This window comes from Lucilia sericata, unplaced genomic scaffold (genome assembly GCF_015586225.1).
Source record: "Lucilia sericata isolate MDLA Ls3-8-SP2 unplaced genomic scaffold, ASM1558622v1 Contig000064F_arrow, whole genome shotgun sequence".
NCBI classification, from domain to species: Eukaryota; Metazoa; Arthropoda; class Insecta; order Diptera; family Calliphoridae; genus Lucilia; species Lucilia sericata.
In genome coordinates, this window is record NW_023994099.1 from 559434 (window position 1) to 571626 (window position 12193).

Here is a 12193-nt window from a genome sequence, read left to right on the forward strand (position 1 = left end):
TTATGGGATTCTCTCATCCATATTTTTAATTCAGCTTTTGTTGCGTCGAATGGTTTTGCATTTGTCAGGTTAATTACATCGAGCTCCCTTCCCTTTAAAGCTATTACATTCGGCCTTTCGTTGCCGACTACTCCCGAGTGGCCTGGTACCCTATTACCTGATATCGCCCTAATTGCCTCCTGGCTGTCGGTAAATATATTAAGCTCTGTGGGCGCCATATTTATTCTAATCCAATTTACACATTCCGTTATTGATCGTACTTCTGCCTGGAAGCTTGTGTTATGATTAGGTAAACGGTGGTATATTTCTGTTTCTGGGTCTTCAATATAGAACTCCAGGCCCACTTTGTCCCCTAATTTAGAGCCATCCGTGTAGCAACGAATTCCTACTGGTATTTGCTCCAATGTTCCGCTTGACCAAGACATTCTATCTGGGATTAGCGTTTCAAAGTTTCCGACATATTCTGTGTCTGATATGCGATCAGGCACGTCCGATGAATATGTATAACCTTCCAATGTGTCCAGTATACATTGATGACGTGTCCTATAACCGATTTTGGCCAGTTCGCCTAAAGTAAAGAGCCATTCGGTTGTAAGCGCCGCCTCATATCTTATATATGTTTCAATAGGTGGAATATCTAGCAACGTTTCCAGAGCCTTGGTTGAAGTAGTACACATGGCACCACTTATACCCAAGCAGCATGTACGCTGAACTCCCTGTAGTAGTTTGATATTACACTTTTTGTCCAAAGCAGTCCACCAGATTATTGAAGATAAGCTAGAATTGGTCTAATTACACTTTTATAAAGCCAATTTGTCATAGTAGGACTAAGACCCCATTTCATGCCTATGGTTCTCCTACATATCGCCCAGCACCGATGTGCCTTGTTGATCCTATCCTCTATGTGGTGTCTCCATTTTAATTTCCGGTCAAGTATTACACCTAAGTTCAGTATATGTAGAAATTTTTGTCTTTCTTGTGAAAAGACAGATTTCCGTCTTCGCCGGGTTAACATTGAGGCCTCTCGGTTGAGCCCAGCTCAATATGTTGCCACGACCATGCTTCAGCACCGTTGCATCCGATGTTGATAATCCTGTTGAGAGGAGAAAACATAAGTTCTTGTGACATAAGATACATGTTCTCGGGCGAGACCCTGTATCAGCGTAGAAAAGTTGGAAATTTACGTGATTCAATCCTAAAACCTTTTTGCGTGATTCAATCCTAAAACCTTGTTGGTGGTCACCTCCTCGCTCTTTGGATTTGACTCCTCCGGGTAGCCTGAAGTGGCTATTAATGCAGTGGGTACTGTTGATGGCTCTGCGGTGTCCTTATCAGGCATAGGAATAGCAGTATTTTTAATATACACATTCCCATTTCTGGACAGCACTGCTGTTCTGTCTTCTGGCGGGTGAGTGATTTCCTCCTCGCTTTTAGGATTTGACTCCTCAACGTTGCCAGTACTTGCTAATGATGCTTTGGGTACTGTCTTAGGTGTTTTAGTGTCCTTGTCGTGGCCGGTTTTGACAGCCCTTTTAATCGGCGCTTTCCCAATTTTGGAAAGGGCAACTACACTTTCTTCTGGCGAGTTAATGGTAAATTCCTCGATTTTAGGATTTGACTCCTCAACGTTATCAGTAGTGGATACTGATTCTGTCGTCTTAGGTCTTTTAGTGTCCTTTTCGAGGCTTGTTGTAACAGCCCTTCCAATCGGCACCTTCCCAATTTTGAATGTGACAGCTTTAGAGGCGAAGTAAGCCCTACCTCTATTCTTGACAAGACAAGCCATGGATTTCTGGTCGTTACCTATTACAGATAAAGTTCCCTCAGGTTCTTCTTTCCTGTAAAAGACATCCCATTTTTTCACAGCCAGCTCAGCATTTTGACCTCCAAGAATTTCCAGTATACATTCATTAGCCAGTTTACTGCCCCATCCTTTTATGTAGACAGTGGACTTTAAGAGCAAAGGAAGCTCGCTCTTCTTTGCCAGTCCCAGCCTAGCGCCGTCCCAGGGAGGAGGGATACTTTCCACCAAGTTCTTTAGAGTGCTAACACATTGGTGAGATGCCAACCTCATCAACATCACGCCCACGCTGAGCTCGCAGCTCTCGCTCTCTATTGGTTGTTTGCCCTTTGAAGCGATTGCATGGTCCACTATCTTATTGTTGACCAGGTCTTCTATTTTACTCTGTTGGTCTATTGAAATTTTGCCTGTCGGATTACCGGCATCGTAAACTGCATAGCAGAGATCGTCCCGGTGCCTACTTCTGCCAACTTTGGCGTAAGATGGCGGCTCTTTTCCTTTTCCTCCGTCTAGCTTCTCCTTCCTCGTTTTTCGGGGCTTCTTTTGAGATACCCTTACCTTCGAGGTTGATTTCGCCGACGTGTTCGTCTTCGAAATATCTGGCTTGGCGTTGTCACCCTTACTCACAGGATTGTCACTTGAGGTTCCTTTGAGTGAAGTATGGCTTGGCTTCAACTGTGTATTAGAAGACGGGGAGCTCTTTTTCTTCTTAGGTTTATTCTCAGTTGTCAACTCCTCGGGAGACCTGATCCTTTTTGCCTCAGATCTTGTGAGAGAGTCCGATTTTTCTTTTGGAGTGTCGTGGGATTGACTAACTATGATTTCCTGAAACATCTTTTTCAACTTCCTCCTCTGTGCTCCAGAAAGTCTTTTCTTAGTAATAGGTAGTTTAGCTATGCTATCACTCACCTCTTTCACCATTTGCTCTACTACGTCCTTTTTGGGATTTGCTATAATGGTATTATTATTATCATCTGAGGATTCAGAGTCGGAGCCCTCACCTATATTTAAAAGCTGAGGTAGCTTAGAGTACCTCTCCGAGTACATCCTTCTCTTTCACCCCTATATTTTTGACAGTAGCATGCTGTACACTTGACGCATTGTCCGCCACGGAGGCCAAGGTACCCACCTCCGTAGTAGTATTTGGCTCACGATTGCAGGATGACGACGACACGTGACTCGCGAGTAGATCAACACTTGCCGCCGGTACTGGGTTATTTAGGCCCTGCACAGTAACTTTTATTTTTATTTTCCATATTTGTTTTTTCCAGTTTTTTGGTCCGCGGGGAATATAATATATTATAATAATATAATATATAATATAATATATAATATAATATATAATATTCCCAGGTGGTGGACAATCTGCCCTCCCTCAGCTTAAGTGAAATTAAAGCTGGGAGAGGACAGATGGTCCATCACCACCCCCTATCCGCCACCCGGGGACGCGCTCGGTAGGAAAAGCTGGAAAACTCCCTATGTAAATAAATGATTTTTTTGTGCATCTGGCAACTAGAAATGGTACATATTGACAGTTGTATACAACTTTCATTAACCCATTAGAACCCAACCATCTTAAAATCAATGAATTTAAATTATTTGTTGCAAAATTAATCTTATTATGGGTTAATTTAAATTGAAATTTAAAAACAAAAAATTTTTCAATTTTGGAAATGCGATTTTTGGGCTGTACTCGGATGGGTACAGCTGGACAATATGGGTATAAATACAAATAAATAAAAAAAAATAAAACCAATTTTTATTATTTTTTTTTTTTATATTTTTGTACTTTCTTACATAAAAAATCGAATCAGTCAGATTAGATTAATTATGAAATATATTGAAATTCTCGTATTCAGTGCACTTTTTCGACACTTTATTGATATTTGTGCTAAAATAAATAAATTAAAATACATGAAATGGGATGTATTCTTCACTGGCACTACAATTCTCATTCAACGAAAATGTTGTCTGGTAGATCCTCCAGTAATTAACTGTATTTATCAATTCCTTTTTCATCAATTTCTTGGCAATATTTGGAAAAATAATGAAAAAATCTAAATGTGAACTGATTTTATTATAATGCTAACACTGTGTGGAAGATATTGGAAAAAAGCCTTTTTTTGACTTGACAGACTAAACAAATATAACTCGAAATTTTCTTAACCAATTTAATATTTTTCAACTGTTTTGGAAAGAGTTTCCTTTGTAGTTTTCAATAAGTGCACACACTTTTATATTTTTTACGGTAATTTGTAAAATGTTTAGATCTAAATATAATTTTTTATATTTTTTAATTTTTTTTTTTTACAATTCAAGATCATTTTTGACCCACACTTTACTTTAAAACATATTTTTTTTTTTATTTTAGCTCATACTTTCATGAATAAAGTGGAACATTGAGATCAAACTGGCAAAAATAGATTTTTTTCGTAAAAACAAAAATTTTCCAATTTTCAGTGCTAAAGTAAATTATTCATTTAAATAATAAAGCTTATATTTGCGTTGCATATCTTACGTTGATATATTACTTTAGCAAAGAGAGATTTGGTGAATTTTTGTTTTTTTGGAAAACAAAATATACTCACAAAGTATACAGAGGTGTCACTTTTGACATTTAAAAAAGTCTAAAATCAGCTTATGTTTGATTTTGAAATTGTTTGGTGAGAAGAGGTATATAAAATACAGCTAAAAAAATTATTGAATTCGTTTTGTGCGAAAGAGAGGGAAATAGTTTTTTGCTCGTGACGCCTCTGTATACCCTGTGATATACTTTTGTTAGTTTTTATCTGATTTCAGCGTATCATATCTTATTTTATTCATAAAAGTATGAGCTAAAATAAAAAAAAAATTTTAAAAATATGTTTTCAAATAAAGTGTGGGTCAAAAATGATCTTGAATTGTAAAAAATATAATAATTTGTATTTAGATCTAAATATTTTCCAAATTTTCGTAAAAAATATAAAAGTGTGTGTACTTTTTAAAAAGTACAAAGGAAACTATTTTTATAACAGTTGAAAAACATTAAGGGCCAATCTTTAGGTGAAAGATTAGCGATTAAATTAAAATTAATCCTCGAAAGATGTTTTTGAGTACTCAATTAGTTAATTTTGTTTGCAAGTTTAAGCGTCTAATCTTAAGCACGAAATGCAAAAGTGTAAACAGCTGAAGCAAAAAAATTAATAAAATTTTTATAAATATAAACATTAAAATGTTCTATTTATTGATTAGTATAAATTATGGACACTTCAAAATACATTTTTTTGTTTTTAATTTAAGTTTTCATTAATTTTCATATTAAATTTACAATTGTCTTCTTCTTTTTTATAAAATATGCATTGTTTTGATAACAAACAGTGACATTTTCTGTTGTTTTGTATGGCAACACTGCGAAGTTTAATCTTGTACTCAAAAACATCAAAGAGGATTAACATAAGATTAAATTTATTTTTAGATTAACTAATCTGGTTATTAATTGGCATTTGATTACCATCTCAAAAACCCGCTCTAAATGGGTTAAGTAAATTTTGAGATATAATTTTTTTAGTCTGTCTAGTCAAAATAAAGCGTTTTTTTCCAATATCATCCGATTTCTAGTCAAAATAAAGCGTTTTTTTCCAATATCATCCGATTTTTAGGGTATATTGAAGATTCTAAAAATGGTACTGTAATCTACTAGACCTACCAACTTCACTAGGTCTCGCGATGAGTGTATTGATTTTTTGTAATTTTGTCACACCGTATAACCAGTAGCACCTACAAGACTTCTAATTTTTGTACCAAAAAGGACATAAACATCATTAAAAGATAATTAAGATATATGAAAAAATAGGCATAGATTGTCCCATTGTACCCAAGCGAGTACACCAATATTTAAGCTTATAGAAAAAGACTTTAAATTATTTGATAACGAAATCCTAATGAGCTGATCTGTTTATTTTATTTCCAAGTAAAATTCTAATCCATTCAATTCAAAATGAAAGAGTTTGACATCAAATTGCAATGAAAGGTGCAAAAAAATTATTTAAAATTTACCGTTATGTTTTTATGACTTTATAATTCGGTACATTTACTCTTTAGATTCTAAAGCGTACATACGCAGCGAGCTCTCAAATCAGCTCTCTGGTTTTTCTTCTTTCACACGTACGTAACTTCCAAGCTTAGATAATGAGAGAGATACACACCTGATGTTAAGCATAAAGATAAGTTCTTGTTTGCCGAAAGTTATTTTTGCAAACGAGAATATTTGATATTTAATATTTATTTTAATTTTAAAACCTCGCAAGAAAAATTATCATTATCATCATTAAATTAAAATTTATTTGAAGAATTTTTTTTCCGAATAATAGTAAAAAATAATGGGAATTTTAATTAAAGTGAATCTATGACAAAAACTCCTAAACAAATGTAATACCCGCTACATACTATGTTAATTCGTGACATACAAGCCTATTTACAAGATTATCCTGTCTTTTACAAGGTTATGCTGTATCTTCAATTAATTGACATTTATAGCACTACATATGAGCGCAAAAGTTTTTGGAGGATATTTTTATACACCTAACGATCCATTATTTGTTTAATTTTTAAAAATCTTTATTATTTCTTTACTTTTATTTACACGGAGTATATACTAAGGTTCAATTTGTATCCAAAATTGCAAATAAATGCATTTTCGAGAGCAGTGTTAACAATAATAGGTCGTGTTACAATATATTCCAATCCTATTCATACAAAATCCAGAAATATTACGGCTGTATTTATAAAAACTTATTTTAGGTTTATTAAACAATTTTAGGCAAAATTCAGGAAAATCGTATTTATAAACGTGAAATAGCTTAAAACACCTTCAATAAACCATTGACAATTAGAAGAATTTTATTGTAGGTTCGACCCTTCTTTAAGCCAACAATAACTTGATTTTTAAAAATTTTTTTCTCAGATAAAGATTTTTTCGGTAATTTTAGGTTGATTGCGAAAAGTAATTATGGTTTCTTTTAAAATAAAATCAAAAAATTCTAATTTTAACGTTTACAAATTTGTAAATAAAATCCCAGAAAATTTTTAAACGATTATATTTTGAGGAAAAACTCAAATCTAGGCATTATTGGATTAATGCATGAATATTTGACAATATTCCAATTGTCCAGCTCTATTTTTAGGCAATTTGGAAATGCCCGTCTGTCAACCAAATGATGGACAAAATCATTTGATTTGGCTTTTTCAAAGTTTGTTGGTTAAATATAATGCCATAAAGTAATTAACCATGTAAATTATATTGATTAGTGTTATACTAATGCAAAATATATTCGCCGGCATTAAAATTAGTCAAATATCAAAGAAATTTATCAATATTTGCAAAAATTTATCAAAAATTACAAGGAAAATAAGTAAAAATAAGAAAATGTGTCATAGTGATGTATATTTTGTCGCAAAATATCCGTTATTCGGATACTTTTAATAATAATTAGAAATTATATGTTATATTTATACATCTGAACTAAATAGACATTTATTAAAGCCATATATATATTTATTTTTCTTAAAAGTTTGTTTTTATTGTCAAAAATCTATTATAAACAAAAATATGAAATTAAAAAAACCGAATCAACGAATATTTTATTATAATTGTACGCAACACTAACACATAAAATGACAGCCATATTGTACAGTGCTGCCAACTTAAACATAAATCAGCACAATAGTTAATATACGTTTATTATTTGTTTATGAATATCACAATTTTATTAATGGTTTTTAAGGCTAAAGTGTGCTTTAACTATTGAGTGCATTAAAAGCAAAATAAGATTTTTTTTATAAATACAAGCGTTAATGTTTTATTAGTTGTGTTTTGTTGCTATCAATGAGTGTTAACGCTTAAAGTTAGCAACAAAACGAACATTACCTGACTTGGCATCACTCCACAGAAGAAATCTGCTAAATCTTGAAATTATTTACATTTTCTTAAAAAAGGTTTTTTTATTTGATATTTTTTTTTGATTTAAATTTTATTTTAAAATATTTTTTTATTGTTTGACATAAACACATTAATATTTGTATTTTTATTTTTGAATTGGTAGCACTTTTATCGACGTTAAAATTAACTTGTATAATTTTACACGTTAACTCCTAACGTTTATAAATTTTAAATTTATATGAAATTGCCTTTGAACGTTAGCAACAAAACACAACTATTGTTATTTATAATACAGTACACTGTAAAGTAGAGAAGTCATTACACCAAAAAAATTTACAAACTTTTCTTTTAGTGCATGGAATGCAAAAACACAAAATGAAGTGGTGTTAGTATTGAAAGAAAATTTTACGCTCTGCCGATGTATATTCTAAAGTTATATTTCAAAAATCAAATTTCACAAAAAAACTCTGTAACCCAAGCGAGTACAGTGGGAACGAATGGGTTAAAAAATAACAATCAGATATCGAATTGACTTCACCTTATGAGTGCACCCTGTGAAAAACATTCTCCAAAGAAATGTAAACAAAACACAGCTGTTTGCAAAAAAGAAAGGGACAAATAAAAACAAAATAATTCCACCGACAAATTATTTTATATAGAAATTTAAATAAAATTATAAATATTGTATGGATTTGACGTGTGAAATTGTTGATGATTATGACCATATAGAAAATGATCTTGAATACATTTTGGAAAACGTTCTCAGTGAAGAAGTTCAAAGAAATATTGATCGCAGTGAAGAGTCAAGAAATCTACAACAGATTTTTAACACCCTTTTACTAAATAAGTGTGAATGTAGTGAAGAATTTCAACCGCAATGTTCCAAATGTATACATGGTGCTAACTACAGGTACGACGAAACATTCCAAGAACTTGTACTTTACAGTTCTTCAAACATACCGGATTTAATATACGAATGTACTCATATGTGTACGTGTAATCCTGAAAAATGCCAAAATCGTTTAGTGCAATTCGGTCCGCGAAAGTTTTTAAAAATAGTCGACTCTGCAAAATATCGTTCAAAAGGTTTAATAACTACCCGTGACATACCTAAAGGAGCGTTTATTTGTGAATATGCTGGAGAATTGTTAACAATACATGAAGCCAAACAAATTTTAAGAAAAAATGAAATAGAACAAAAAATGAATTATGTTTTGATTTTAAAGGAATCTTGTTCACCTTCATTTGCCAACAGTAATGACAAGGACATATTGACCATAGTGAATCCCAGTAAAAAAGGAAACATTGGACGTTATTTGAATCACAGTTGTGAACCAAATTGCCAAATTATTAGTGTTCGGATTGATTGTCCAATACCTAAAATTGGTAAGGTTTTATTAGATTGTTTGTACATACATATGTATGTATATAAGTACATTTTTAAAAATTATTTTTCAGCAATTTTCTCAAGACGGTATATCAATGCGGGCGAAGAAGTGTGTTTCAATTACAATGAAGGTATAAATTACAGTAAAATTAAAAATACATCAAAAAACAACAAAATTCCTTGTCTTTGTGAATCTAAACATTGTTTAAAATATTTGCCAAATTCTGATTTTTTATAAATATAATAATATAATTAAAAAAAATCCAATTTTATTTTTATTTTCAATAAACATATTGTTAGCTTAGTACGCAAAGGTAACAAGTCCACTTTTTATAGAAAATTCATTAAAGTTTTGTCTATATAGAATTTGGAAGCTTTACTGACATGTTTAATGCATTTATGAGCGTTAAAATAATTTTCTGAAGGGGATCTTATATGGGGGCTAGGATCAAATAAAGCCCGATGTCCACCATTCTTTACTATATAATTTGTGAATACAAAAAAATAACTTGGTCCAAATTTCATCACGCATTTATATGTGTTTAATCTCTTTTTCGAGCAGCCACTTGTATGGGGACCATGAGAAATCGTGGATCTACACTTACTGAATTTTATACAATTCGTCCGAACACAGCAAAACATGTGTGTCGAATTATATCAAATTATCTTCAAAATAGAACCTGTACGTAAGGAAAAAGTTATAAGAAAATGTGTTAAGTCCAGCAAAAAATAAAAATTCACAAAAAAGAAGAAGAAGAAGTTTTCAAAAGCATTATTTTTAAATTGTTTGAGAAATAAAGGAAAAGTTATGAAGTTTTGTAATTTCTATAGAATTTACAAAAGAGGACTTGTTACGTTTGCGTACTAAGCTAACGATATGGGCATTTCTATGAGAAGGTCTACGAATACTGAACAAATAAAAAATGATTTAACTAAATTTTATACATGGGCTTCTATTATACTGGACACGAAATGTGTAGAAAATATTTAAAATCGGTCCATTATTTCACTTATCTCCCATACTATCGGACCCCTAAATAACGCTTTAGAGCTCATAATTTTGTTAAATGTACTAGTAATTCTACACAAATAGGCAGATATATAATTTATATAGTCGTCAACCGTTCTGCCGATTATTGTAATTATTGGGGCTAATTTACCCCTAGCCCCCATACAAGCTAATTTTTCAGCAAATTACTTAAAAGTCCATAACTCACTTATATTATTGTATTGTATACAAATTAGACATAATAAAGTTGTATATAAACATACACAAAATTTCATGAGGATCGGTCCATGTTTAATCCTAGTTTCATATAAAATCATTTTTTATTTTTATCAATAAATTGCTGAAGTATGTTAATCGGTCGATCATGTTCGACTGTATTTTCTTACATCTTTTGTATTTGTTTAAGCGACTGTATATATCGTATCTAACATTTTTAAAATTTTACAGGAGAAGCAAAAAACTATTTAAATTGAAAAGTTTGTTCCTATCAACGCGATTTATTTGTAGTAAATAAACAAATTGTTCAATTATGAAACATATCATTTGTTAAGATAGTTGACAATGGCGTATATAAAAATGGATAAATTGGACTTTTTACCTTTAATATTTAAATATTTTTGTAGGAGCAAGATGTAGCGTTCAACATGTTGCGTTCGAACATGATTAAAATTAAGTTTTAAAAAAGTATAAAAAGTTATTGATTAGAATTATAACCATTTTAAAGAGACATCAGTTAACAACATTTTAAAATTAGTCCCATTGAAACACGACCTCAGTTTTCGCTAAAATCGACGATTGAATTGTTACCCAAAAAACAACTTCTATTTTTGTAGCGTTCAAACACCCTGGTATTTTGCAATTATCTTTGAAATTGAACTTAACAGCAATTATAGGCCTAATTAAAAATGTTATTTTGATACAGTGAAACAGAAAGTTAATCTATTTTTAAACCAGAATTCTTGCATTTACGTACATTTTATATGTAATTAGAGAAGAACAATACTTTAAGCCATACTTTATTCCTACATATGTACATATATCAGGTTTAAACAAATCAGATGTCTAATCGTTACATAACGATTTTACTAAAACGATATTTTTAGGGTCTTGATGTAAAATCACTTTTCCGTTTATTTACAAAGAAACTTTTTAATTATTACATACAAATTTTTACTTAACACAATTATTCAAGTGGTGGCAATTTTTGTAAAATCCATTCCTGCAAATCCAATAGTTCTTGCTTTTTCAGTTCATGTAATGTGTTTTTAAGTGGAGTAAAAGTTCCCTTCACTTCAAGTTTCGACAAGTTATCAAAACTTTCTTTTCCCCATTCAATAGGTACCAATGTGTCCCGACCGCCGTGAAACATTTTAAGCTCTGGTAAAACATTGTTATCCTTTGAACTGTTCTTAAGCGATTCATAAACAATTGAATTGCGATTCAGAAATGATGAGCAAGCGAAAACTCCACCCAGCTTATTGTTCAAATGATATCCGGCATGCATTGCTAAAGCGCCACCCATCGAAAAGCCACCTACTATAATTCGGTTAACGGGTACACCTTGTGAGACTTCTTCATTGATCATTTCATTGACTTTTTCATAAATATCTTCTAAACTTTGGCGATTTTCAGGTGCTTCAATAGATATGGTTTGCCTATCAAACCAGACATTTGACATTTGACCGCCAAGTGGAGTGTATGGCTTAAATGGTGCGGTAGGGTAGATTACTTTTATATGAGGAAATTCCATATCACGACCCAGTAGAAATCGAACCCACTCAATTAAATTCCTTCCAGTATCTCCTGTACACATGCAACATATTTAACAAACACTGTTATAAACACGGGTAGTATAGCTAGTTAGTTAATGTTGTAACGGAAAACTCACCGGAACCATGGAGAAAAATAACAGACGCATTATGTGAACCCGACGTAGGGTTAATGTGTTTAACCAATAGCTTCATTTTTCGCAGAGACATTAAAATTTATTTGTTACAAGACTGAAACATAAATATTCGTCTCTATTCCTAAATGTATTAAAATATAAAGATTGGACATAAGGTTAGAATTGTGTTTTTA

The 12193-nt window shown here is 31.9% G+C and overlaps 2 protein-coding genes across 2 annotated transcripts; one reads left to right on the forward strand and one right to left on the reverse strand.

The window, feature by feature from the left end:
• Positions 1-8279: 8279 nt before the first annotated feature.
• LOC119616288 (probable histone-lysine N-methyltransferase set-23) lies at positions 8280-9357 on the forward strand. The gene is made up of 2 exons (XM_037972632.1): positions 8280-9104; positions 9177-9357. Exons 1-2 carry the CDS (start codon positions 8405-8407, stop codon positions 9341-9343), a joined length of 867 nt encoding a protein of 288 aa, XP_037828560.1. The 5' UTR covers positions 8280-8404; the 3' UTR covers positions 9344-9357.
• Positions 9358-11210: 1853 nt separating this feature from the next.
• LOC119616284 (lysophospholipase-like protein 1) lies at positions 11211-12193 on the reverse strand. Its single transcript, XM_037972629.1, has 2 exons — positions 12003-12193; positions 11211-11917 (listed from the first exon to the last, which is right to left on the reverse strand). Exons 1-2 carry the CDS (start codon positions 12091-12093, stop codon positions 11298-11300), a joined length of 711 nt encoding a protein of 236 aa, XP_037828557.1. The 5' UTR covers positions 12094-12193; the 3' UTR covers positions 11211-11297.